This window comes from Chamaea fasciata, unplaced genomic scaffold (assembly GCF_029207755.1).
Source record: "Chamaea fasciata isolate MVZ Bird 193981 ecotype frontalis unplaced genomic scaffold, bChaFas1.0.hap1 SCAF_3, whole genome shotgun sequence".
Lineage (NCBI taxonomy): Eukaryota > Metazoa > Chordata > Aves > Passeriformes > Sylviidae > Chamaea > Chamaea fasciata.
The window spans coordinates 56,441,372-56,466,608 of NW_027094088.1; the positions used below are offsets into that span (position 1 = coordinate 56,441,372).

General features: G+C 40.8%; 2 protein-coding genes across 5 annotated transcripts in view; both read right to left on the minus strand.

Moving 5' to 3' along the window:
- Window positions 1–8,333, minus strand: part of MTHFD1L (methylenetetrahydrofolate dehydrogenase (NADP+ dependent) 1 like) — a 141,827-nt gene extending 133,494 nt beyond the window's left edge. Inside the window, exons 1-6 of one of the 2 annotated variants that reach the window (XM_066179094.1) lie at window positions 8,032–8,333; window positions 6,785–6,869; window positions 4,774–4,824; window positions 4,643–4,696; window positions 1,642–1,766; window positions 446–546 (exon numbers count right to left, since the gene is read on the minus strand). In XM_066179094.1, the coding sequence (XP_066035191.1) occupies window positions 446–546; window positions 1,642–1,766; window positions 4,643–4,696; window positions 4,774–4,824; window positions 6,785–6,869; window positions 8,032–8,150 (535 nt within the window). In that variant the 5' untranslated portion in view covers window positions 8,151–8,333. The remainder of the gene's footprint in view (window positions 1–445; window positions 547–1,641; window positions 1,767–4,642; window positions 4,697–4,773; window positions 4,825–6,784; window positions 6,870–8,031) is intronic. The other variant, XM_066179093.1, reaches the window with a different exon arrangement.
- A 108-nt stretch (window positions 8,334–8,441) lies between these two features.
- Window positions 8,442–25,237, minus strand: part of PLEKHG1 (pleckstrin homology and RhoGEF domain containing G1) — a 126,994-nt gene continuing 110,198 nt past the window's right edge. For all 3 annotated transcript variants that reach the window (XM_066179092.1, XM_066179091.1, XM_066179090.1), the window contains 12 exons: window positions 24,476–24,607; window positions 21,985–22,167; window positions 21,801–21,896; window positions 21,600–21,686; window positions 19,710–19,743; window positions 19,153–19,248; window positions 17,914–17,952; window positions 17,431–17,453; window positions 16,348–16,566; window positions 15,126–15,233; window positions 12,634–14,323; window positions 8,442–11,657 (listed from right to left, as the gene is read on the minus strand). In XM_066179092.1, the coding sequence (XP_066035189.1) occupies window positions 10,558–11,657; window positions 12,634–14,323; window positions 15,126–15,233; window positions 16,348–16,566; window positions 17,431–17,453; window positions 17,914–17,952; window positions 19,153–19,248; window positions 19,710–19,743; window positions 21,600–21,686; window positions 21,801–21,896; window positions 21,985–22,167; window positions 24,476–24,607 (3,807 nt within the window). In that variant the 3' untranslated portion in view covers window positions 8,442–10,557. The remainder of the gene's footprint in view (window positions 11,658–12,633; window positions 14,324–15,125; window positions 15,234–16,347; window positions 16,567–17,430; window positions 17,454–17,913; window positions 17,953–19,152; window positions 19,249–19,709; window positions 19,744–21,599; window positions 21,687–21,800; window positions 21,897–21,984; window positions 22,168–24,475; window positions 24,608–25,237) is intronic.

Sequence of the window (25,237 nt, forward strand, 5' to 3'; positions counted from 1 at the left end):
TGCCATTTCAGTGTCAGCACTGACACAACACAATCCAAACCAAAAGATTTACTCAGCAGCAATTTACAGGCCAACCTGGGTTTCTCCAACTGCTCAAACTAAACAAAACAGTCAAGTGAGATCCCCTAGTGATATCTGTATTTTCTGTTTGGAAGACTCACATGTCTTGTCTGTCTTCACTGAAATTAAATCTGCTGATGGCAGCAAACCCCTGCCTAATACCCAAAATCTGTAGGCCTGAGATCCATTTCTACAAATATAGCATTCAGATGTCACCAAGCAGGAGTCCTCCTCACTATCAGGAGGCAAATACATGTCAGGTGGGAAAGCAATACAAAACAGAAAACACAACAAGATCAGATTATATTTCGCTCCCAGTCAGGATTAGAACTGAATAAAAAAGTTAGGCTAAAATTAACGTAATGATTATGATAGAAGGACTCACCTGTATCTTCAAGAAGTTCCATCACAGCACACACTATAGGAGGAACTAGACAGTCACAGACATCACCATGTACCAAGCGTCCTAGGTTTACACTGGATAATCTGCAGTGAAAAAATATGGCAATTTAACAAACAAACAAAAAAAAATTCTGTGTACCATAAATCCCCAGCGATGCTTGTAACATGACTAAGAGCTAATCTCAAGAGCAAACATCTCTCACAAAAGCAAATCCTTTGATAGTCATGTACTGCAGCTAAATTGTATCACCCCACACCCCAGTTAGACAAACACTGAGCCTCAAGAGAGGCCAGGAAAGGGATCTGAGTAAGAATGGGTAACAGGATCCCACAATACACAGGCAGCTCTTTACTTGTCACCATGGGCTACCCACAGCACATTGGGCCCAAACACTTGAGTGGCTTCAGTGACACCAGACCAGTGCTGCCAGAGCCAAGCTGGCTTAGGAGGGGGTAACCCAGGTGTTTCCACGCTGCACTCCATTCTCTCTCATACAGAAGGATGGTCCAAATTTTCCATTCGCTGACAATCTCCAGTACTCCACATAATGGAAAGGCAACTAACTTGAAGGATTTTTAGATTTTTTTTCCTGACTTGGAAAAAAAGAAAAGAGAGTGGGATAAAAAAAAAGGCAATTACCTGCAGCTAAGAGCAGGAAGGCTGCAAGAGCAGCAAAATGGGAATTCACAAACCTAAATTACACCAGTGGTCTCTTCAGAGGGCAGTACAACTCAACACTGATTGGAAATCTGTGCTCATGGGTCCAAACTATTAGAGCTTACTCTCTCACCACCAGAGAGTGCTGTAAGCAAGTTAAAACCTTCTCTGCAATTTTTCCATCAATCCTTGTGAAAGTTCAGTACTTTGTGACTACCACTTGTATTACTGAAGTACTGAAATACCTTAAGTATCATCAGTAAATCAAGATTTCATTTTTTATTTGTTTGAAAGGACTATGCCATGAATATATATTATGTAAAAAATAGAAAGGTAATAATGACCAAAACTACTTTAGCAAAAGAGTTCTCATTGATTCAGAGGCATCTTTTATCACTGCTCAATAGCACAGCTAGACATATTGACTGAGGAATCCATTAATGAAAAGCACAGGGGAAAACAGATTTTACAGAGCCATCAGGCTTGTGCCTGCTAATATTATTTCTCAGTGCTTCACTTACCCATCCACATCCTTCTCTGGTTTCACAGCGTTTAATACCTTACTGCTATATAAGCTTTCTGGGAGGTCAAGAGCAAGGCCCTGCACGTTAGGATCCTCATTAAGTCTCAAGATTTCACTGACAATCTAGGAAGTTAATAAAAAGCATTAAAGATCAGAACAACAGATAAAAGGAGAACCTGATTAGAGTGAGGTAAAACCTGTAATTTTTTTTTTCAATTACTTTATGATCACCTTGGCTTCCCTTGCTTATTACTGCAAATTCTAAATGAAAAAGCAATAACCTGCTCTACCCAGTTTATTATCAGTGGCTTACCAAATTAAGCCACCCTGACTCTATTCTAAACATCTTGCAAAGTAAACACATATTATGTGACATTATGCTGCCAAAAGCAGTTTGTGTTTCAGCACTCCAAACCTCAGCAAAAGCTTGTCACTGTAATGGCTTCGGAAGATGCTTTTAGAAACAGGACGCCTCAGTAGATATGTAGTGCAAAACCAAAAAGGACCAGATCATGTCCCAGTACAGGGACAAAAAGTTGTAACACTTGAAAGAACAACTATACAAGAAAAAACTCATTTTATTAAACATCATACACACAGATTTCACACAGGGTGACTAGATTGGAAGAGACCTTCAAGATCATCAGGTCCAACCCAGCCCTCAAAACTCAATGAGACCATGGCACCGAGTGCCACATCCAGTCTTTCTTAAACACTTCCAGGGATGGTGACTCCACCACCTCCCCGGGCAGGCAATTCCAATACTTTAGCACTCTTTTCATAAGAAGCTTTTTCCCAATATCCAATCTATATTTCCCCTGGCACAGCTTAAGACTGTCCTCTTGCTCTGTCAGTTGCTCGTCATACATGTTTACCGATTTTCATTCTCAAAACACCCTGATCCTAAGAACTGGCAATTGCCTTGTGAAGAGCTGTTATGTTGAAAAGGCACCGCAGAGAAGTTTATGAATTTCAAGTACTGAACCAGATGCAAGTTCAAGTGCTTTATAATTGGCCAGATCTGACACGTGAGACTGTACTACCTACCCCTTCAATTCCTTCCTCTCTAAAGTGTAATGCTGATCCATTCGGCCATGTCCAGAAAGAATACAATGGAACAAAACATGTCAACGTTTTTTTTGTGAGAAATGTCATGCAAGCATGTCTTCCCATCTTTATATATAAAACCAGTATGCAAGCATCACAAAGCTTCATAATAGAATTGGATTAACATCCAACAGAAAAGGATTATAAGTAGGAGTGGGGTTTTTTTGCCTTAACTAATACCATGCCTTCTTAAAATGTTTCTCTTGTAAACTATTCATTGTAATTGTGAACTTTGTTACCCAAACACTTGATATGCAATCAACAATAAGCTATGGGAATTAGGCAGGAGTTAGATTAGCAGCAGCTCTGAACCAAGAGAGCGTTCCACTTTCATGCTAAACACAGATTATACAAGCATGTCACTGGTACAGAAACGCCTCTTTAGTTTCCTGACTCCTGAGGAAAAACCAGGCATATCTCTTAAGGTCCTATGGCACTCGACATCAACATGACTGGTATACATTGCACTAGAAAGCATGAGGGTATACAGCAGTATGTGGACATGAAAACACCTGCATTTTTCTTTAAAGAACCTTGATACGCTACAAAATGCTGGGGGCTACAGAGCAATTAAAACTTCAAGCTGTATTTCTGCCTCCTGGGAGAGTAATTCAGTTTTCCATTTTAATTGTATCTTACTTTAATTCAGCTTTCCATCATCACAGCATTTAAATTACATATAACTCATGCTGGGTAAAGTAGTTTAGTACTAACTTGCCTTTATTGTACACAGGAAGTTATAGCAAAACCCAAATGTGCATGGTATTGAAATGTCTCCCACCTTCCCATACCAGGGAACACAACTGAGATGTGGATTTTAGTAGATGAAAAAAACTGTCATCGAGAGTAAGCAAGAGAGTAAGCAAACCGTGATGAATTTTATTGGAAGTAACTTCCTTTAAGTAACAGAAATAATCCAATTTTCTCTCTAAATACACAGCTCAACCACTTCTAAGATACTACTTCAAACTAACTGCAACTCCTGCTGCACAGTCACTCTATTTTACTATTCTATAATAAAAAGTATTTTACCTATTTCCTGCTGTGTTACTCAACAGATAAAACACATTTACCAACAACAAAGTGTATTTGCTTTTCATTTCAAAAGCCCACTCTTAAATGGGTAGCTGACTATCCATAATCTACAAAACTCCACAGTAAGTTCCTTTCAATGTATCTGGAAGCAGTTCTTGAGATTGCACTGCAAGGCAGTAACATTTTAAGAACAAAGCGTACCAAAAAATAAAACAGTACACAGAACTCACAAGTCTGCAGTATTATCAAACTTGCCAAGGATAAGGAGGCCAGCTGGGAAGGAACAGTGTCATCTTCTACTATACATTCCTTCACTGGAAGGAAGGGTTTAACTTTCACATGGTTTTCTATATTTAAAACATAACTGATATTAAGTGCTGTGCCTTTAACAACGTAAAGAATTCAGGCTTCTAGTGATTTGGAGTGTATGTTTACTTTTTAATACATAATTGAAACATTAAGAAAGTAATAGACAAATTCAACACCCTCCTTTCCTTCCCTTCCCCATGTAATCATATAATCTTTAATTTGCCTGAATAATCTGGGCAATAATCAAGTACAGTCACAAGAGCAACTGCAGGACACCTGAGCAGGTTTGGGGTTAAACACCAAGCACAAACCCAAAACATTACTCTACTGATTCTGCCCCAGCTTGCCAGGGAACAGCAGACATGCCCATTAATTCTCTTTTTTCTCACTCTTGCCAGTAAGGGGATAATATTTGTTCTTTAAACTAAGGCAATCCTAAACCTAATCTGAGTTGCTAGAGGTCAGTCAAAATAATAATGAATGTCAGTAATAAATAAAGGTTTATGACAGAAATGGAAAAGGACGACTCTTTCAGGTACTTCAGTTACCTCATCCTTGGTGCTGCCGTCAGGAAGACAGACGTGAATAACACGTAGACCAATCTGTTAAAAGAAAAGACTTAAAATTACCAAAGGCAAGTAGCTCATGATTATTAACACATGTATCAGCTAAAGCTTACCTCTTTGGCAAAGTTCTTGTTTGCTTCTTGAATCAACTGGTCATTATGTGCCTTGGGGAACAAAACAGTAACTGAGTTTTAAAATAATACATTTAAAAATGAGTACACTAATGCACGTATCTATGCAAGAAACATAGTGACAATGTCTGTGTCTAAAGGTATTCAAACCAATAAGAAACAATTCTAAGAAAGAAGTTGAAGGCCATCCCAGTTAATTCCAAATAGTTCAAGACGGCTGACAGTGATAAAATGAGAAGAGCATTTAAAAGCACAGGCTTCATGGGGAGGGGCAACTCCTGTTAGAGAAGGAGTCTCTATCCCCCAGCACCCTCCCTGCATTGTCAGCATTCCTGGCACTACCAGCATCCTACTCCCCAAACTGAGGACACTGTGCAGAGCTCACACTGTGCCAAGGAAGAAGAGACAGGTCTAGGGACAGGTCAACAGCTGCTCCCCTGTGACAGTAAATGTGGGACTGTACCCCTACACTGACTGCTCAAGAAGTTTAACTGGGATGGTGCAACCAGTGGTACCACACTGTCCCCTGTAATGTCCCTGCTGCCGCAGCACTGGCACGTGAACACTTACCTTGTGTGAGGGCAGAAAGTCCCTGCCCCAAACCAGTTCCTATCAAAAGCCACGGAGCAGCACTGGTGAGGCCAGAGTTCAGCACATGGGCTGATAGAGCACAACGACAAGACAGGAGGTGCAGGGGAGCCAGTGGTGCTTTGCTGAGCTTTGCAGGGTAACAGCTCCACTGTTAGGCAGGATCCTGACGCTTTATTTTAATTTCTCAGCATCAAAAAAATTAAGAAGCACCCACCAATAATTTTTTGCTGTTGCACAGCTCCAACCGAGGTTCAACATGGGTTACAAGCCACACAGGTATCAATTTTGGCATTGATTCAGATTCAGTTGACTCAAGAGGAAGAGGACAATTAAGCTTTAGCCTTAGAGGGCTCTGTGAAAGTGCAATTATCAGGGAGGGTGAGAGATAGGAGAGCCTGTTCAGATAGCCTCTCAAGTAGACCTTCTGAAGTAAACCTGTTGCTGCATTACTTAGATTCACTATCAGTACTTTAAAAAATACTTACAGTTGGGTTTTAAACTTAAAACCTACTGGGTCAGAGTTTTAGTGTGTGCCCACTCAAAACCAATACCCCCATCCTAGGAAACAGGACAATAACATTTTTGCCAGCATGGCCCTGGGTCCCCTCTGAATGATAAACATTCCTAGTTTTGCGACTTTCAAACCTCAAGAAAACCAAGGATGAACACCTTTCAGCTTTGCAGGGATAGCAATCCTCATCTCTGATTTTAATTACCTATCAAAAATGGTACCATCACTGGGAAAGCTCTTCACAGCATCAGTAAAACAATGATTCTCAATTACTGCAAGATTACTTCACATCACAAAGTGCTGCTACTTCTACAAGATGCTGATACTTTACACAAGACACTTATTTCACACAGACCATTCTGAGCTGACTGGGACTTTTAAGCGTGGTTTTCCTCCCCTTAGAAGAACAGGAAGACATTGATAAGCTGTAGCTACCCACAGGTAACATGGCTTACAGGAAGCAACAGGGTCTTTCATTAATCCTGGCATTGTTATTTCAGTGATGGGAAGTGAAAGGAGGCTCACATTTTCAGCCATATAAGCACTTTGCTCAGGATTGCAAAAAAACCTTCAAGCTAAAGGTTTGAGAACACTACTTTAATTCAACTATTAAGTAAATCAACTTAGACAAGCTGTGAGAAAAAGTGGTCCATACTTAAAATGGGGAAGACTACATGAGCAAAAGGAAGAAGGGATAAAACTGTTCCTTTCCTTTCCATCTGGTGGAACTACCTCATCCTATTGCTTTGCTTTATAAAAAAGCAGACATTACTCTTTATTAAAAAAAAAAGGATTAAAATTACTCTCTGCTTGGTGTGCTTCCGAAGTTTCAGACAAGTAACAGTACCAAAGGTAACCTCTCAACAGCCAGTGAGTGCAGACATACTTTACCTGAATAATGGCAAGCGTTGGCTCAAGCCGAGGGTTTTCTCTCTTAAGAGAGGCCAAGGAATTCTTTGCATTCTCGGTGACTCTGCTGCAACACAGTGACATGCAAATCTTTAACAAAAGAAACCCTCCCAACATTAGTTGGCAGAAACCAATGTTAGTCAACAATATAACAGAAATGCTTGGGCAGGTATGTTTTTAATCTCCAAATTATGGTAGGATGTAAACTGTGAGGGCTGGTGTTCAGCAGGTAGGTACAGAAAACCTTAACAGGCCAATTTTTTTTTTTTTTATAGGTATGTGGGGCACTGCTCTGACACGGCCAAAACTTTATAGCTGTGCTAATCCATGGGGCATTTTGTCCAGCCCCACCACGGGAAGCGCAGCAAGGAGCCACCACCCTGAGCTGTCTGATCAGCCCTTGGGTCAGGTGGGTCTCTTGTTTCCATACCCTTGGCCAGGGCAGTGACAGGGTGCAGTGGCCTTTACATCTGGGGCTGCCACGGCTTAACACAGGCTACAGCAACCCCATGAGCAGCAGACCAGCCATTTTCATGGATGCCTTTCAAAACCACTGGCAGAAGGGAGACAAGGCAGCTCTGTTTGCCACACTGCTTCTTGGAAAAACCAGTGAGAGCCAGGCGCTGGGAATGCTTTCTGGAAAAAAATACATCTGGATAAGTGGCAGCCAGCTCTCCTCTGTTACCTTCTGCGTGTGCAGATGACACCCATCTGGGCAAAGAGGAGACCCCCTGAAATATGTCTGTCTGTCCCCCACAGCAAAGAAGACAGAGGAGAACAGCCTGGAGTGGATTTTTGATAGCATTTTGATAGCCAGCGTTCAATTCAAAGTTCAAATTCAAAGTTCAATTCAAAGCCGTTGCAAACTATCCCGTCCGAGGCTGAATCGGGATAGCGAGAGGCGGGGGGCGACCCGGGACACGCTTTTCCAGGCACACATCTGCGCACCTCCTCACCTGAGCCACCGCCACATGACGGCAGCTCTGCTCGCTCTCAAAACTCCACCAAAAACCAAAACCCGGAGCAAATCCCACCAGCGGTTCCGGGGGGTTCAGCGGTTCTGACTTTACTACGAGGTCCCCCCCCAAAAGCCCACCTCAAAAACCAACCCGACGCACCCGGCGAGGGCGCACCGCCCAAATCCCCCTCACCCCTCCTCCCTCCGTGCCCACACCATCGCAACCCCCGGTTGCATCAGCCGGCGCTGCCTCCCCACGTGCGCCTCTTACCGGGCGGCCGCCGCCGCGCCAGCGCCCCCGGGGAGCGGCGCGCTCAGCCTGCGGCGCGGCGGGAGCAGCCATGCCGGGAACGCCGGGGCCAGGCAGAGCCGCAGCGCCGCGCTCATCATCCCTCCGGGGCGCTCCGGTTGCCGCGGGCAAGGGCACGGGCACGGGACAGGAGCGGGACCAGGGGGCGGGCAGGGATGGAGCGCCGCCTGTCCCCGCTCCCCGCCCCGCCGCTCCCCCGCTTTCGCTTCCGCTTTGTTTTTTGGTGGTTTTTCTTTTTTATGGCTTTTGTTTTTTTTTTTTTTTTTTAAGAAAAAAAAACCCCATCCAAATCACCCCCAAATATCAGCTCCGACCGGCAGAGACAAATAACTTCCTTCCTCCGCCCCCCGCAATGAAAAACACCCAAAGCGTTCGCATACTCAACGTTTATTAAAAATAGTATGAAATGGTCCCTGGGAGAAGTTACAATACTAGTAGAAGTCCCTTTTTCTGGTTGGTTGGTTGGTTGTTTTCCCCTCCCTCCTAACTCCACTGATTGCATGAGATGCGAGTTAAACATTCTCCTAAAGCCGTTTAAACAAATCTAGATGTGCGCCCACAGATTTACCTTCTATCCGTATTTACAATACTTTACAAGCTATATTAAATAAATATGGGCTCTGCTACACCTCGGCGTTTTAAATATGTACAACATTATTTCTCAGTCGGATTTCACTAGAGAGATACGGGTCCTATCACAGGGAGTGTGCTGACTGTAACAAGTATCCCTGTGGTACGAGCTAGTAAAGTACCATGACCAACCAGCCCTCAAAATAACAATTCCTAGCCAATGCAAGATACGTGTGGTAAATAATTTAGTCAGGTCTAATGAATTCAAGTCCTCAAATCTTAGTCTACAAGTAATTAGCTGTACACCGATAACTTCAGGTTTTCCTCATGGTAACCAATGTAGTAAATAATCATCTGTTCTGGAAGTAGAGTGCTCTGCAACTGAGGGGAGTGATAGGTGGTTAGTAAAAACAGTATTTCAATTAAAGTCCCTTGTTTATTGATATGTTTAACTCGGTACTGGCTTTATCCATGTAATCTGAAAAATGTAAGCACCAAAAAAAGAACAAGAATCACATAAGATGATCAGTGTAGATGTATCTAGGCTTTTCTTTCCGTACAATGTTTTCAAGTAACAGAATCCGAAGCTGTGCAACAAAGACGATGAAGGGGAGTTAAGTGTAGATGTTATTGGAAAGCCTGTCCTTGCTCTAAACGGCAACATTTATTCTATGCATTAGTTGCAAAAGAATGGAATGTATTATTATTTTAAGCTAGTTTTTATTGTACAAAAATTGGATTAGAGTCGGCCCTGACTGATTCACAAAATGTATCTTTTACCTCTCTCTGTCAGGAAGGGTCACTTCCTGCTACAGGAGATGCGTGCCCTGGGGACTGCAGTTTGTCACTCAACCAGCAGTATCACTGAACCACCCTCTGGGCCAAACGTGCCTCACGATTAGTATTTCACCCAAGAATCTGGCCAAGCCTCATTCTCTCGCAGGGTTACTGACACTGGGACTTGAACAAATGACAAATGCCCAGGTCACTGCGTGTAACACACAGCTTTGTCTCAAACTCTACACCGCAGCTTTTGACTGCTGTGTGCTGAGCTACAAGATACTCAGATTTTGCTTGCATGTCACAAACACCACCATCACTGGAGGTACCACGACTGGTCTAGCCCTCTTGACAAGCAGTGCAGCTCCCCTTCTAATGCCAAAACCATTCCCCAGGCAAGGACTGTGTCACATCCACAGGTTCTCATAAAAGCCTCCACTGCCTGTCTTCTGCCTCCTATGCAGTTCCAGGAAGTAGAAGAGGCTTCAGACACAGAGCTATCAGCCTGGCACAAGTACTAGGACTAGATTTTCTTTAAAATGTAAGAAACCTGCTCTAAAATAATGTAGCATATGCATTGGTCCCACACACTTGGAATCTGATGAAAAGTAACGTGCAAAAAAGTATGTGCAACTGCACACATAGCCTGTTGGTGTAATCACCAGCACCCTGCTCAGAAATCTGCGGTCACAGGAGCAGCAGCCCGGCTAAATGCTCCTGTAATGTAAGCACAGTAATCACACAGGTATTTTGGATGCAGAACGCTGCACACCAACTGGAAAGTCTGAATACTAAGGTTTCCAAATAATAAAATGGTTTAAGAATCAAATGGCATCACACCTGATTCGACAGCAAGAATCAGGAGTATCACACCTACCAAAGGAAGAGATGTCAAGGTTCAGTAGGAGATGAGAAGTAGTCGTGTGCTACAGAGATCCCAGACAGGGCACCTGTGGCCTTTTTCACATCCAGGATTCTAAACCATTTTTAAAAAGATACATTTTGCATCTATTTACAACATTATTGCAATACAATGCCTGATAGTGTAATATTATGGAAATACATGATGCCAGTACTGATTGCCCTAGTATATACTCTGTCATGATAAGACAGTACAGCTAGAAATTATTGAAAGCATCAAGCAAAGCTACTTGAACTGAGACACTGGAACTTTTCCCTTAAAGACTGGACAATATTCTGCTGATTAGGAGATGGTACTCTCCACAGGTAGTCATTCAGTTTATCGGAATCACTATAAGCAGTCAGATATGGGGTAAGTGCATGTTTGCTGGACTTTGCAGGACTACAGGAGACAGTTTTGCCACAGAACGTTTCAGAAGGAATAGTGTCTGTGTTGCGCACTTTAGGATCTGATTTCCTTGTTTGGTTCTGAGAAGACTCCAAGTCAGATCCCTCATCTTCAGACTTTATTTCAACATAGTCATCATCATCATCCCCTTCTCCTTCTTCAGAATCTTTGAAATTCGAAAAGTAGTTCTGAGTGGCCATCTGTGCTGTCAGAGGGGAGGCTCTGTTCACTCTCAGGACCTTTTGAGAATCCTGCAGAATCATATCTGAACAGTTTTCAGGGATCTGCTTTCTCATCTCCGGCCCTGTACATCCTGAGGCGATTCCAGGAGTTTGATGGCTGTTGAATCCAAAGTTCCTATTCAAATGGAGCCTCTTCTTATCAATTTCATTATTATATACAATTGAATCTCCAGACCTGTTGACAACTATTGAGGATGAGGACTGTGACCTGCTGTATGCCTGTGGTTTTACACTGCTTACTCTCCTCCCCAGCGAGTTATAGACGTGATCTTGATGCAAGTTTTCTTTGTTTGGTTGGCTTATAATGGCACTCCACCTCTGCGCTGGGACATGCAAACGGTTGGAAATTTGAAGGGAAGGCACTGAGCCAGCTGATGGCAACTGCTTCGAATTGCTTTTTGTGCCAGCTTCTGTATATGAATGCTTGGACTTTGGGTCCTGGGATTCGGAACATGGAGAGAAGTCGGCCAGGTCGCCATTACTGTACACAGAATGCAAAAGCCAATCTTCTGGTCTTGAGCATTCACTGGTAGGCTGGGAATGGGGAGGATATGTGGACATGGGTGTGGAAAACCTCCCAGCTGACAGCCCCTGAGGAGTGGGCCCGGCTTCCTTTTGGACCTTAGGAGTACTGTCTCTGAAGACAATTTGGTCATAAAGCTGGGAATATTCAGCTATTCTGGCACCTAGAAAGAAGAAAAAATTAACTTAGCAGAGACAAGGAATCCTTTTCAGTGAATCATGTGAAAATTTAAATATCTCAAAATGCTTAGTATCAGTAGAGAGAAGAGCTTTCAGTTGTGTAAATAAATTTGACCTCTGCAAAGTACCATGAAACACTGGAGGACTGGAGGCTGGAAAGGCCTTTGCATCACATTTCAGTACACTTTGTTGAGGAAAAGAAGCATAAAATATCTTGCTACAGTTAGCAGTCATGCAGGACACAATGCCTGGAACACGCGATTCCAGTAATACTCTGCTTGTTTCATGTTAAAATGGAAAAGAACATTCTAAAAATGGCCTGGTAAATAATGATATTTAGTGACTTTTAAAAATATTACAAGAAAGCAAGAATGACATTCTGGTGCATGAGGTCTGCTGGCTCCACATCTTCCCTTTATTTCAATTAATCATGGACAAAAATAGTTCCAGAGCTCTTGCATATCCATGACTTTGCACATTCATTAGCTGATAGAAAGATTTTCAGCTCTTTCTTATCTGACCACATTCCTTATGTTTATGGGTAGGATTCTGAATGGTACCTGAGCAAATGTATGTGACTCGTTAGAAGTCAGATTGACTTGAAAAAACACTGGTTTAGTCAAACTCTGAAGATCACACTATTCAAGGAAATAATTGCTTTTCTTTGGGAGGCCAATAGTGCTTCAGGTATGAATTCTACTTCCAGCCTCAGCTGAAATGCTCTTTTCTGACACTGCCCCGCTACTGCTTCCCAAAGTTATCCAGTAACAAGAAATGAGATATAAAGGACCATTCGTGTTAAAGTAGTCTGAGAAAATTCATTTCAGTTGTAACACAGAAAATAGCATCCTGATATTCAATGACCAAGGTGAGGAAAATTCATAATCTTCCAGTTCAGAACACAAAATTCACTGGAAGTTACTAAAGAAATGTATCTGTACAGAAATGTTTTCAACATACCAATAGCAGGACCTCCTTGTTTCTTCTCCTCCAGAATAGCAGCAAGATCTTTGTGTTTCAGTTTCTGTTGTCTGCTAGCCGGCTGTTCCTGCTCTGGACTTTTAACTTTCAAAAGCTGGTTAGCCTTCTTAATTTTTTGGCTGTACTGCCTTGCCATCATAAAAACTCTGTTCTTTGTTTTATCCATAACAGCCAGGTCATTTTCCATGCCCTCTGCAGGTGTGCTGGACAGAACACTACTGGCAGGCTCATATGGACTATCTACAAAAGGCATCTCACTGGAGAAGGAAGATCTGTTCAAACTCATAAAAGAGTTCTCCTTGCATGGTGTAGTGTCGTCACACCTGAGATTAGCCTCACTTATGGTTGCAGCCCTGGGCTTCACAGTTTTAGGGAATATAGGAGTTTCTGGCAGAGAGAGAGTAGACAGTGAGTACTCTACATCTTTACTCAGTTCAGGTGTGCTACCAGCATGCAGCCTTTCCTGCATGTCATCTTTACAAACAGGAAAGGCTGCAAGGACACGGTCTCTTGTCTTTTCCTCATTTTTCTTGATGTAGTTCTCCAGGTCATTCCATATCTCATCTACTTCTTCTGAGAGTTTATCTGCTGCAGACTTATGTGACAGCGAGTCAGAGTTGGAGGAGCTGTCTACCAAGTTCAAATAGTCATTGTCAACAGGAACACGATGGTAAGGACTTTCATCCTCACTGAACTGGAGACTCTCCTCGGAAACAAAATGTCGTAATTTGTCACAATATACAATGTCTTTCTCAAAAAAATTCCTCCTTTTAGAGGATTTTAAGGGATCACATTTAAAATTCAATAGAGATTGAGATTGATTCAATAGAGATGTTTCTGGAAGCAGTATGGTGTCATAGATGTTGTCTTCAACAATCCTGAGTTCATCCAAACTTGAAGTTGGTGCTTCTTTACTGAGGAGTATCTCCTCCTTACTTGCATGAATGGAGGTCCTCTTTTGATTTGCTGTTTTCTTTTTGGAAGTTGAATCTGAGCTGCTTTTGTTTTCAGCCTCATACAGAGAGTCCCTAGCTGATCTCCGGGGACCACGGCACATCTCCTCCCTTCTTGTCAGACCCATCAGCTTTAAGTCTTCATAGCTTATATTATCATAAACATGTTCAATATCATCGATAGTCAGCTCCTCTGAAGATTCAGGATACGCATTCCTACTGCTCCCCTCTGCTATCTTCACTTCCCTTCGAGAACCACGCTCCCCTGTTTTATACCTGGCACTGGCTGGACACGTGTTGCTTTCACCAGCACTACTGGCCCGTCTGACAATTTTGTGGCGAGTGGGGCTGGAAGTCTCATTTTGGTGCACTTGCCCCAAGTGCCAGCTGCATGGACGCCCAGAAGAACCCCTCCTTTCTCCACCAGGAGCTGAACTTGTGTTGGATGTAGATGCTGATGGTACAAACATCTGGTAATCGTCTTCGTCATCTTCGTTCTCGTAAGGTGGGCGCCGGCTGGGGAACAACGCCTGCCTGATCTGATGGTCTGTCCAGATGTTTCTGACAGAGGTACCTCCCCCCAGGATATTCATGATCAGAGAGTTGCTCTGGGGTGTGCTGAATAGTCTAGGAGACTGTGGCTGTCTAGCTGTGCAGGAAAATGGAAGATCAGTATTCAACTGCATTGACTCTTCATCTGAAGGGTCCTTGGAGCTCTGTGGAGATTTGAAATGTGCAGGTAACATTAGCATATCCCTGTAATAATACAGTAATTCCCTCTCCACAGGGCTGCCACAGCACCAGCGTGTGCTGCAGCAGAGAATCATGTGGAGATGGGCTGGGCAAGTGCTCTCTCTCAACAGAGAGTGAGTGAGCCAAGGTGGCAGTGCCAGACTACTTTGCCTCCTAATCCTTACCGTGGCTCAGAGTTCACTCTTGGCGTTTAATAACATCTTACTTCAAATACAAGACAGTAGCTTATGTTAATGCATGAGTAATTAAAGGCAAATTTGTTTGGCAGGAGTTAGATTAAACCTTTTATGCTAACTCTGCAGTTTCACAGTTGGATTAAGCTAATCTGACTCTGGGTTTGTGCCAAAAGTTTTGTTCTTCTCCTTGCCTATAACCCTAGCAGAAAGGAATCTTATGCTCTCTAGCACATGCCACTGAAAATTTCTTTTTCTTTTTAGTGTAAGTTTTTGTAATTTACAGCAAGGCCACGTGCTCACTAATGCCAACATAAAGGATGCTTTAGATATTGCTGGCCAGAGTTTGAGGAGGAGAAGGAAAGATAATTCCTTTTGTCTTCGGTTAATGCTTGTTTTAATGCTAATTATTTGTTTTTCCCAGCCTACAAAAGAAAGAGTCTTTTGTCACAGATATAAATATTTTAATGATATGAACATTGATACATGACATAAACAGAAGATGATGTATCTGTCAGCCCCCGGAAAACAGATTTCTTTGACATACCTACGATGCATAGCAAAATAGAAGTAAAAAATAATAATTGCTTACCTGCATTTCACATTTATTGAGATTGAGACTTCTCCGTTTTTCAACATTTTCAGCAGCTTGACTATTAAGTCTTTTTCTTCCCCCTTTTGATTTCTGCAGTGAGTTTTGCTGTGATTTTACAAAAAAAAAAAAAAGAAGAGGTAATAAAAGCTACAGTTCTTTGTACAGTCTAGTTTGGAGGAATTACTAGGAGCTAGAACAGGTCAGGGACCTATACTGGGAGATGAAACAGCTTATGAGTCGTCAGCACTGCTACAAGAATGATTCAGAGTTTATAAAACCTGTAAAAGTATCATTGCCACATCTAGTAGCAACCACTAAGCTAATAATATCAATTTTTTGAGTGGTATTTTTTGTGCTTACTCTTTCTTCTGTTCTTACTTATGTTGGCAAGAGGGAGAATTACAACAGTACACTACACAGGTACAAGATACTGTTTTGTCAAATATTTATAATGCATATAGTGTAATTTCAAAGAGGAAATGCAGTCAGCTTCAAAAAGAATTTCAGTAACTGGTTTCAGATAATTCACCAAATAAATGAACCACACAAGGATACGACCTCAGTATCAACTAAACCAAATAAACTGAAAATCTAGATTCTTTAATACAGCCACATTTCAAAGCTGGATTTTTAGTCTTTCAAAGGTCCATATGTGTGGAAACATCATACTGAGTAAGAAAAACTGTCATCTGTGCAGTAATTAGAGATAAAGAGATTTCTCATTTTCAGAAATCCTACTCAAAACTTCTCATATGCAAGTTCACACATTCATAGCTACTGCCAGAAGCTCACTGATCAAGAAAACATGCCATTACATGCAGCAGTGCTTGAATCTTAACTTAATATTCAAGTCCTTGCTTTGAAGGCACTGTCTCTACATGAGGCCTAAAAATCTTTTTTCATGGCATTAGCTGAAGAAGCAAGGAAAAGCCAATAGTGTGCAACAGGTAAAACTTTACTGTAACAACTAGGTTGGAGGACTGCAAAGAACTAAGTAAAATTCAAGCAGTGGGAATTTCTCCCTGTGTACAGGGGCTTTTACAACTTCTCTGTTAAAATGCAAGGGAGTATTGTGTGAAGCCTAAGTAAAAAATGTTTTTAAGGAGAGAAAGTTGTAAACGCTTGCAACGCATTCCTGCCTGGTTTATATGTAATTTTAATCCTTCTTCCACTCTCCCCAGGAAAAAAAGTACTTTATTTTTTCCCCTCTTTTTCCTACCTGTTCAGACTCTTCTTCATCATCAGCATCAATCTGTTCTGTTGCAGAAGTCTGAAGAGTTTCATCATGATCACTACTATAGGCTGCTTCAATAGACTCTTGAAACTGGCTCTCCAGCCCACTGGGCTCCAGTGAAACCTTTTTCCTAGAATTCAGCAGGGCTTCACTTGATCCTAGTTTGCTGGCTTGAGATAATAGGGCTCCTTCAATGCCCATCCGCTTAAAAAAGAAATAAAATCATGGAATTTTGATTAGAAGTTTATAGAGATGCTATATTTTAGTAAGATCCTCTTACATCAGACTCAGAGGCAATGTTCAACCTACAGTCAGTTAGCTGCACTGAAATGAGATTTATAAAGAAATAAGTACAACAACCAGTACTTTTCTATATAAAATTTCAAACTGAAAAAATACATGCAGAAGACCCCATTCACATTGAATCCTGAGCTTCAATATTATGGCATAACAATGAAGTAATATCTAATGTACTCTGTTTACAACACACACACATTTTTTAAATTCCATTCTAAATAAAACCCTAAGACCTGAAATTCAAAATGAGACTTTCAAATTGCACTGGGAATTTCAATACAAATTCCTACAGAAAATGTAAGAATTAGAAATGCTCATTACAATCTGCTTAAGCTGCATGTGCTCTGTTTGGTGATATATCATTATATACATATAGCTATATCTCTCAGAGTAAGTTGAAATTTTCCAGTCTTATTTAATAAACGCAAAGATAATGTGATCCAAAGAAGAAGAAACACTATTTTTATACACTGTACTTCCTTGATTCTAGTGGTATTTTTAAGTATCCTATAGCACTAGTAATTGATTGAACTGTATTATAAACCACAACCATATATGGATTGGTGATTTTTTATTAAATATTCCCAAAATAGTAAGCTGTATTTTTACTTCTTTCATTGCAGTAATCTTATTTGAGATGCTAAATAACATCTATGGGTTTGTTTTCATTCTTAAGGTCAACACAACCAAGATGATGAAGATTCTCCAGTAAATACTGTGCTTTAAAGTCATATAAATGGGGTATAACAAGAAATTTAAGAAATGGCTTACCTTCTGCATATCTGGACTTACATCTGCAAACAGAAACACATCAATGACTCATCAAATTGGTGTCAGTCTATGCCTGTTTCAATGCTACCCCAATTATGAATTCCCCAAAGGGGGCTGGATGCAGCAGCAATTGAGCAAACGGACTATCTAGGATTTCGGATAAAACAGAGACAGCATGAGTTTTACCAGAGTTCTACTTGAGGCCCTGATTTTGCAGCACTGCTATGATTTGAGGAACTGTTCACAATCGCCAAGACTCAGTGTGCTCAGGTCTTAGGATGTTTACAGGACCAATCCCCAAGTGTCGAAAAGCAGATGTTAGATTTAAACACGAACATTTTGGGTTTGGTTTTTTCCCCCCAAATTCCTCTTCCTCCCCCTACTCTATTTAGGGGCAGTTACAAGAAAAAAAAGAATCTGTCTTCAGTTGTTCTACAAAGTACAGAAGCACCAGGTCAGTAAACAGTACACAAAATATCTTACCATTTGACTTCAAAACTTTATGGACTCTAGATGAGGGTTCTGAAAAAGACAACAACGTGTTTACCCATGGTGGCATTCAAAAGAAAGCTGTGGGCATCCTGGACAACTTTTTATAACATGCATATAAAAATTTAGGCTCTTGAGCCCATGCACTGAAGCCAGATTTTAATTTCTTTATTGCAAAATGTCCTCATAAAGATTTGTTGAACTGTCAAATCTACAGGTGTTACCAAAGAACACATTTGTTTCTTAATGCAATAGCAGTTGCCCTCCATTCATCAAGGCACACATAAATTTTTATCCCATGCTAAGATTCTTGCTTTCAAAAGACCTCAGGTATTGCTCTGAGGTGTTAGAGGTTTTCTGTTAGAAATACACATAAGGTACCAAAGTCTTAGATGGGCTTAGAAAGTGTAAGTAGCTGAAGATTACATAGGAGGCCCTTTGATCAGTATTTTGTATTCTTCCTTTTACAGAAAGAGCAGCACCAATGCAACAAAGTTGTGCAAACACCCGGAAACAAAGAAGAACATATTTCGAACATAATTAGAACTTCATTTCTTTTCAGCCACAAATTCTGCTGTTTGTTAAATCATTACATCAATATTCTCAAGGGCCGTATTTAAGTCATTCCCAGTTATACAACATCACACACCAAATTGGAAAGGTCTTTAAGGAGACAAAGAGGGGAACAGAGGGATTGCAACACGAAGTCACCCAACTAGAAAGACATTGGTAGTGTCTTTGAGAGTAATTATGGATATATGTTTGAGCTAGGAGGGCAAAAAAAGCCTGAAGTCAGCAAAAGCACCTCTCAAATCTCTATTATCCATAAGGTGAACATTACACTAAGTACAGACAGTAATCACGTTTTAAAATAATAAGCCTATCATAATCAGGATGGAACCACTTCTGAGACAATAATAACTGCAGTAAGGGAGAATGTCAGATTTAAATAATGTGACTGGCTTTCCTGCATATGCACTTTTATCTATTAGAGAGTACCAACTGTTCTTTATACATCTACCATTACAAATGTATATTCCTTAAATTAAATGCAAAGAGCAGATTAAAAAAAAAATTACAAAACCAACAAATAGTTAATAAAATACTTCATCCAGTTAAATCTGCCCAGAGTGCAGATTAAAAACCAATTTCATGTGCCCAGCCTAATCCACCCCTAAAACAACCCTGTTTGTTTTTCCTTTCATCATCTAGGGCGTAAATGAGTTTATTCACCTGATTTCCTTCTCACTCTGTGAGGAGTAGTGCCTTCCTTAGGCTGGTATGAAGATTTCATTTCTCCCTCAGGGCTGTAGTGGAAGCCTGGGTGATCTGTGGAACAAGCAGAGGCACAGGGAATAAGAGAGTAACAAGGATGGCACTCCACACACCTTGGCAGCTCTCTTTGGAGGCAGTGCCATCATCCCTTTATGCCTAATACAGTTGCACCTCATCAGAGCCTGAAGCTACACAAGCAAGAGACGCTGCTGTAGGGTAGGAATTAACCAGGCTGCCATGGGAATGCTTTACCCATGCAGCTGTGCCTGGCTCCAGAGGGCTGCCCCAGGAACATTTATCCACCACCATCACATTTGTTTGCCAGTGTCTCAGTCAGAGTCTTCCCAACAAACTCTACAGGATCTGCATCTAATTTTGTCTTTTCCAGCAGGGTAAAAATTCAAGGAACATAAGCCTTGCATTCTTCCATCTCAGATGACATCAACAGCTAAAGCCAAATTTTTGAAGATAGTTTTATTGATTTTTTAAACAAAAATGAAAAAGAACCAACTTACGTATGGCATCCATTTCGAGAATTGCCTGCTTGGCCTGGAAGAGAAAAAGTAACAAATTAAGAAGTTAAAACTGTTAGTAGCAGGGCACGTTGTATTACATATTACAGACAGTAGCGAGCTTATATGCAAATAACAGCAAATTTAATTTGGAAATTAATAAATATGGTTAGCAGCATTATTTATTTGGTTTGTATTTTTTGTTTTTCTCTCTGTAATGGACATGTTACTTATGGGGAGGGAAATTTTGGTGGCAGAAACTCAGCAGAGCTTATCTCCAAGTCTACACACAAAACCTGTTGTTCACTACACCCACAATCTTTGTCTTGTGTGCCCACCTCTGCGCAGGCAGTGCAAGGAGAGGAAGAGTGTGTGCCAAAAAAAATCGTAATTTGGTTTAAGTAAGATTGATGCAGGATAAAGAGCATCGCCCAATTGCTAAAAATTTGTCCCTTTTCAAATAGAAAAAGAAATCTGGATGCTTTAGGAAGCATATCAGCTACTAAGTAAGAAAATAATCTAAACTGAAATATCCCAAGATGCTTGTCCTTGTAAAGGTGCAGTTCGGTGATTTTCCACCAGGTGCCACATGTGGACTACTATTACATTCTCCAGAAGCTGGGCAGACCGAAGCCTCCCAAGCAGCAATTACCAGTTCGACAGGAAAAAAAAATTAAAAATGTGCACATAACCTCAGAGATTTATTTCATTACACTTTTCCTTTCTCAAGTGTAACTATTTCTCTGAGAAGAAATTATTTTTGGTTTCACATTTTTTTCCCACAGATAAAATAAAAATCGAGTAAGAAATAAGAAAAAAAAATTGATACAAAGGCTGAGATCATGCTGTAAATTCTTTTTTAACAACCTAATAAACTGCAATGAGTATTTACAGTGTAAGTATGGATACTAGCATAAGCATTATACCTTCAATAGACTTTGTCAACAAAAAGAGAAGAGAAGAATTAGCAATAGGACCTGCTAGGGCTTTTTTTCTCCCATAAATCTCTTTTAGTTACACTGTTGAAAATGTAAAATGTGTGTTAGCACAGTACGGTAGATGTCAGTGACAGGTAACATTTTTTAGCCATTACAGCATAAAACTGAGAGAAAAAACAGTCAGAGAAACTGAAAAACCAAGAGCTAACTCAGTGCAAAAAAAAATCCTGTTTCCACGAGTCAGTGTCTGCTGTGCCTTGGCAAGAGCTAACAAGGGCTAACCCCCTTTGAGAGATGCTGTACATTACACTGGGAGGCATCACCTGAAGCTCTAAGACTGGATTTCATGAACAACAGAAGGAGATTTCCTCATTCCACGATATTATAGCTTTGAATATGGTATCAGTGCCTCATTTTTTCTGGCACAAAGTTTGCTAGCTATCCCACCAAAAAGGGCCAGATGTCTCAGCTAAGGATGCTGGGTTCAGGATGGGCACCTGCCGTTGCAGTGAAGTGTGTGCTGCCAACGGCTTCACTGCTATGATACCTAACCAAGACCGAATAAAATTAAAAACACCTACAGTGCTGCAAATAGTGCATCCCAGTGCTCTGCAAGCAGGCAGCATCAAGCTAAGATATGCTCCTAGAGTCAAGCTTTCTTGGCAGGCAAATGCCACTAACCCAGTTAAATTCTTCTATTCCCATACCAAGCCCTGCAGATAATTATAGTGGAACTTTCCCATTAATTCTGAGGAACTTTTAAAGATATAAGGAAACAACACAATAATTAACATCCTGGAGTCTAAAATCTCTGTATATTGCGTGCATCTTGCAGCTAACAAGATTGTTTTAAGTTAGGACCCATACAAGGAGGTGTCTTGTGACTTTGTTTAGGTTTTTTGTTTTGTTGGTTAGTTTTTGGTTTTGCTTTTTTTTTTTTTTTTTTTTTTTTTACCTTGGCAGGAATTTTAGCAGGATGATTTTCTAGAATTAACCTCTTCAAGTGAAGAATCCAAAGGCGCTTGTCTTGTTGCGACTTTGCCTGATAAAAAAATTGGGCACCATGAGAAAAATGCATTCCTGCACGATGCAGGGTCATAAACACCATATGGACATGAGCCAGGTTACCCAGTGGGCAAGGGGGTTTCTGTCATACCTGCACAGTATGTTGCATCTTAGGATTTTTGTAGTGGAAGACACTAAAGCTAAGGGGTTCCTTTGGTATTACTTCAACAAGCATCAGGTTTCCACACTGCAGTGAAGAGAGGAAAAAATGTGAATCACAGAGGAGTTTTAGGAAGAACTGTAGACTGCACATTACCACCTGCTCTCTGACATACCAGTATGTGAGCTTTGTATGCAAACATTTCATCTCTCTTTTTTGTAATTAGCAGCATCTTGTCAAAAAGGAACAAAGTGCGCTCATTTTTGGCTCGCTGAATGCGGAACGTTCCTTCTAATACCAGCTCCCCGTAACTCGTGAGGTCTGGCCCTTTCCAGTTAGTGAGCAAACTCTGTATCTCCTGCAACAGATCAATGAAAAAAAAAGAAATTAATTTTAGAGATCTTGCCAAAACAAAAGTCCCAAATGATCTGCTGAGGCCATTCCCACTCTCCTATACAATTTTTAACATCAAACAGTGGAGAGCCACCAGACACCAATCCTGAGGTTGGTGTTATGGGTAACGTTGCAGCCAGGAGCTTGGAGGCTCACTGCAAAGCCCACACTAAAACATGCTCTGACTCCTGGTTACTGGCTCTGCATGGACCCAGCTAAGAGCCCTGAACTCCCTGGGGCCACCTATAGAGCACAACCTCTGCTCCCCTTGCTCCCAGAGACAAAAAATTTTCTGTAATTCACTCATCAGTCTCTGTCACACTCTCCTCTGGGTCCCCAACCAATCCCTCTTAGCATTTCCCTCTCGCCCTGGGTATCCCCCTGAAGTTGTGTGGTCTCCCACTGAAAGAATTATAATGCCATGTCCATGTCCTACAGGCCCATCACAGAAGACACTTCTATGAGGTGTTTGGATTGAAGGACCACAAGTGATTCAGTCAACTGAACATCTGAATATTTGCTTGTATATTAATGGTTTATGTGGATACCACAGATATTTCTCACCTTATTTATTACTTAAGGAAAAAAAGGTTGGAGAAACATCTAAGAATATCTTCTCAAGACTGTGTCACTTAGGTATGGCTATTCTGTTTCCTTAAACTGCATGTGTTTTCTGTCAATGGCAATGACATGGAACTTGAGCATGGGACATCAAATTCTAAAAGCAGGCTAAACTTTTAACTAGGGAACTCTTTAAAAATATCCATCAGACTTTAAACCTGGCAGCATTAGCAAAGCAAGAACAGATTGCCTCATCCTAGGCAATTGGCCAGTCTAGGCCATTAGACTTTAACAGAGCTTTCAGCTAGAAAACATCCCAGTCCATTTGAAGCACCAATGTAAGCCAAAGCATTCACAGGAATAAAACCCCCAAAGCGGCCTACTTTGGACTATACAGACACTTGTTAAAAAAAAAAAAAAAAAGGAAAAGAAAAGATTTTTAAAAAGTTGAAAGTTGCATTGTATCAGATCACTCCAGGAACTTATTAATTCAGGATACAGCACAGGGATCAAGTCCACCACTGCTGAGGGACACTTCATGCAGGAACTGCTGTTGCAGTACTTGCAGACCACATCACAGTGTGAGCCCACAGAAGGCCTATTCCTATGACTGCAGAAACAGGTTTTACTTTCTTAAATGGGAACCATGAACATAAACATTTTCCTCAACTCCATACATTTGCCAGCTGAGCTCAATAGATTTCAAAAAAAAGCTTTTTTTTTTCCAAAAGCATTTAACCTCTATTTATTGCAAAGATAATTACTCAGATTTATAGCAGACTGTTGTTAAAAGACATTAGCATGCATTTCCAGCAATGTGTGGCAAAGGTTACCCTGCTGCAGGCAAGACATTGTCAAATTTTCCTTATACATAAACAACAGCAATACAAAAAATAAACCATCATTAAAAAACCCAAAACAGAAAAAAAACCACAAAAAGGGTGAATAAATTTAATGTATGTTAAAAAAAATGGGCAAAGAATTACATGATAAGAATTTCTGAAATGGGATAAGCTTATTACTCCCTTTAAAAACTAAAAAATACCTCAAATTTTCTTAAAGCAATATAAATACTGGAAATGTAACCTAAAGGTGTGATTCACTGGGAACCTGGAAACAGAACGAGAGCAAAAATTCTACAAAAGAGCTTGCTCTTGAGGCCAAAAATTACTTATGGTGTAGCTTTTGTTTCTTCTCCCCAAAAAATCTTCATTTGAAGCGAAGTTAGAGTTTTTCCGAGTATCACATTTCTAGTTTTCTGCTTTTAACAAAGCAACTGATAATGAGTTTTTTAAAACCGAAGAGGAAAGTACTTAAACAAGAATCAGCAAAAGAAGTGCCTCAAAACAAAATTAATCAGCACAAAGGGAAGAAATCGGAAACCACAGGATTTCTGAACAAAGCCATGCCCTAGGGTTGTACAGCAGTGCCCCACAATTGAGGGAAAGGAAGAAAGAAGAGTTATCTTAAGTTCCATATTACAGCAAAATAAATGCTTTACAGGATGCTGCTTGTAGGTTATAGACGTCTGAGATTTTCCTGCAGCAGTTATGACCATGGTTTCCAAGATCAAACAGCCACAGGCATGCTCAACAGGAGTCTAAATTATGACTGACAAAGATTAAAAGAAAAGATAAACGCAAAAATGTTAATTGCGTATGTATTGACAAAATCAACTCACAGACACCCTTAAAATCTCTCTGGGAACTCACCTGGAGCCTGATGGCATGTTCATGTTTCCTCTTCATGTCATTTATATGCCATGCCACTCTCTGCATGGTATCTATGGCATCCAGAACCACATCATAGCCCTCAGTGTCCTTGTCAAGGTGGTTTTCTATTTCCTAAGACAAAGGGAAAAAAAACAGAGTCCCCTTATTCCTAAGAGAACTTTCCCAGTCAAATGCAATACTGTGTTTTCATCTCTGCATCCCAATCACTCCAAGGCAACATTCCTGCCTTTGTTACTGATGCATGTTGCTATCGATTTGATTAACACAAGATGACAAAGTCAAGCCTTTGGGGTCAGTTCAGCAGCAAGTACACTTGAGGCAGCCAGTGTGAGCAGAGAGGCACAGAAAGAGAGCACAGCACCCTGACAGGAGATTTTTCAGACAGCATTTAATGGCTTTCCTACAACACAGAACATTTCTGCACACTTACAAAACCCTGATGGAATTACACTAGGCATTGCTTTACAGTTGGAGAGCAGAAAAGCACCAGGCATTTAAAGTAAGGATCAGTGTCTTTACACTTCACTAGAACACGACTCTCTAATAGGAAACATATGCAGAAAATGTTAACAATAAAGCATGAATTTCCGAAACTTGCTTAATTCAATTCACTGAATGTAGAAAGAGTTCCCAATTCCTCCATCATTCCTCTCCACAAAATTCTTTGCAGTCAGGGTGTTTATATGTATTTAGTCCTTGTTTCAACCACCCCCAGCATTGCAACATGTGCAAAAACACTGT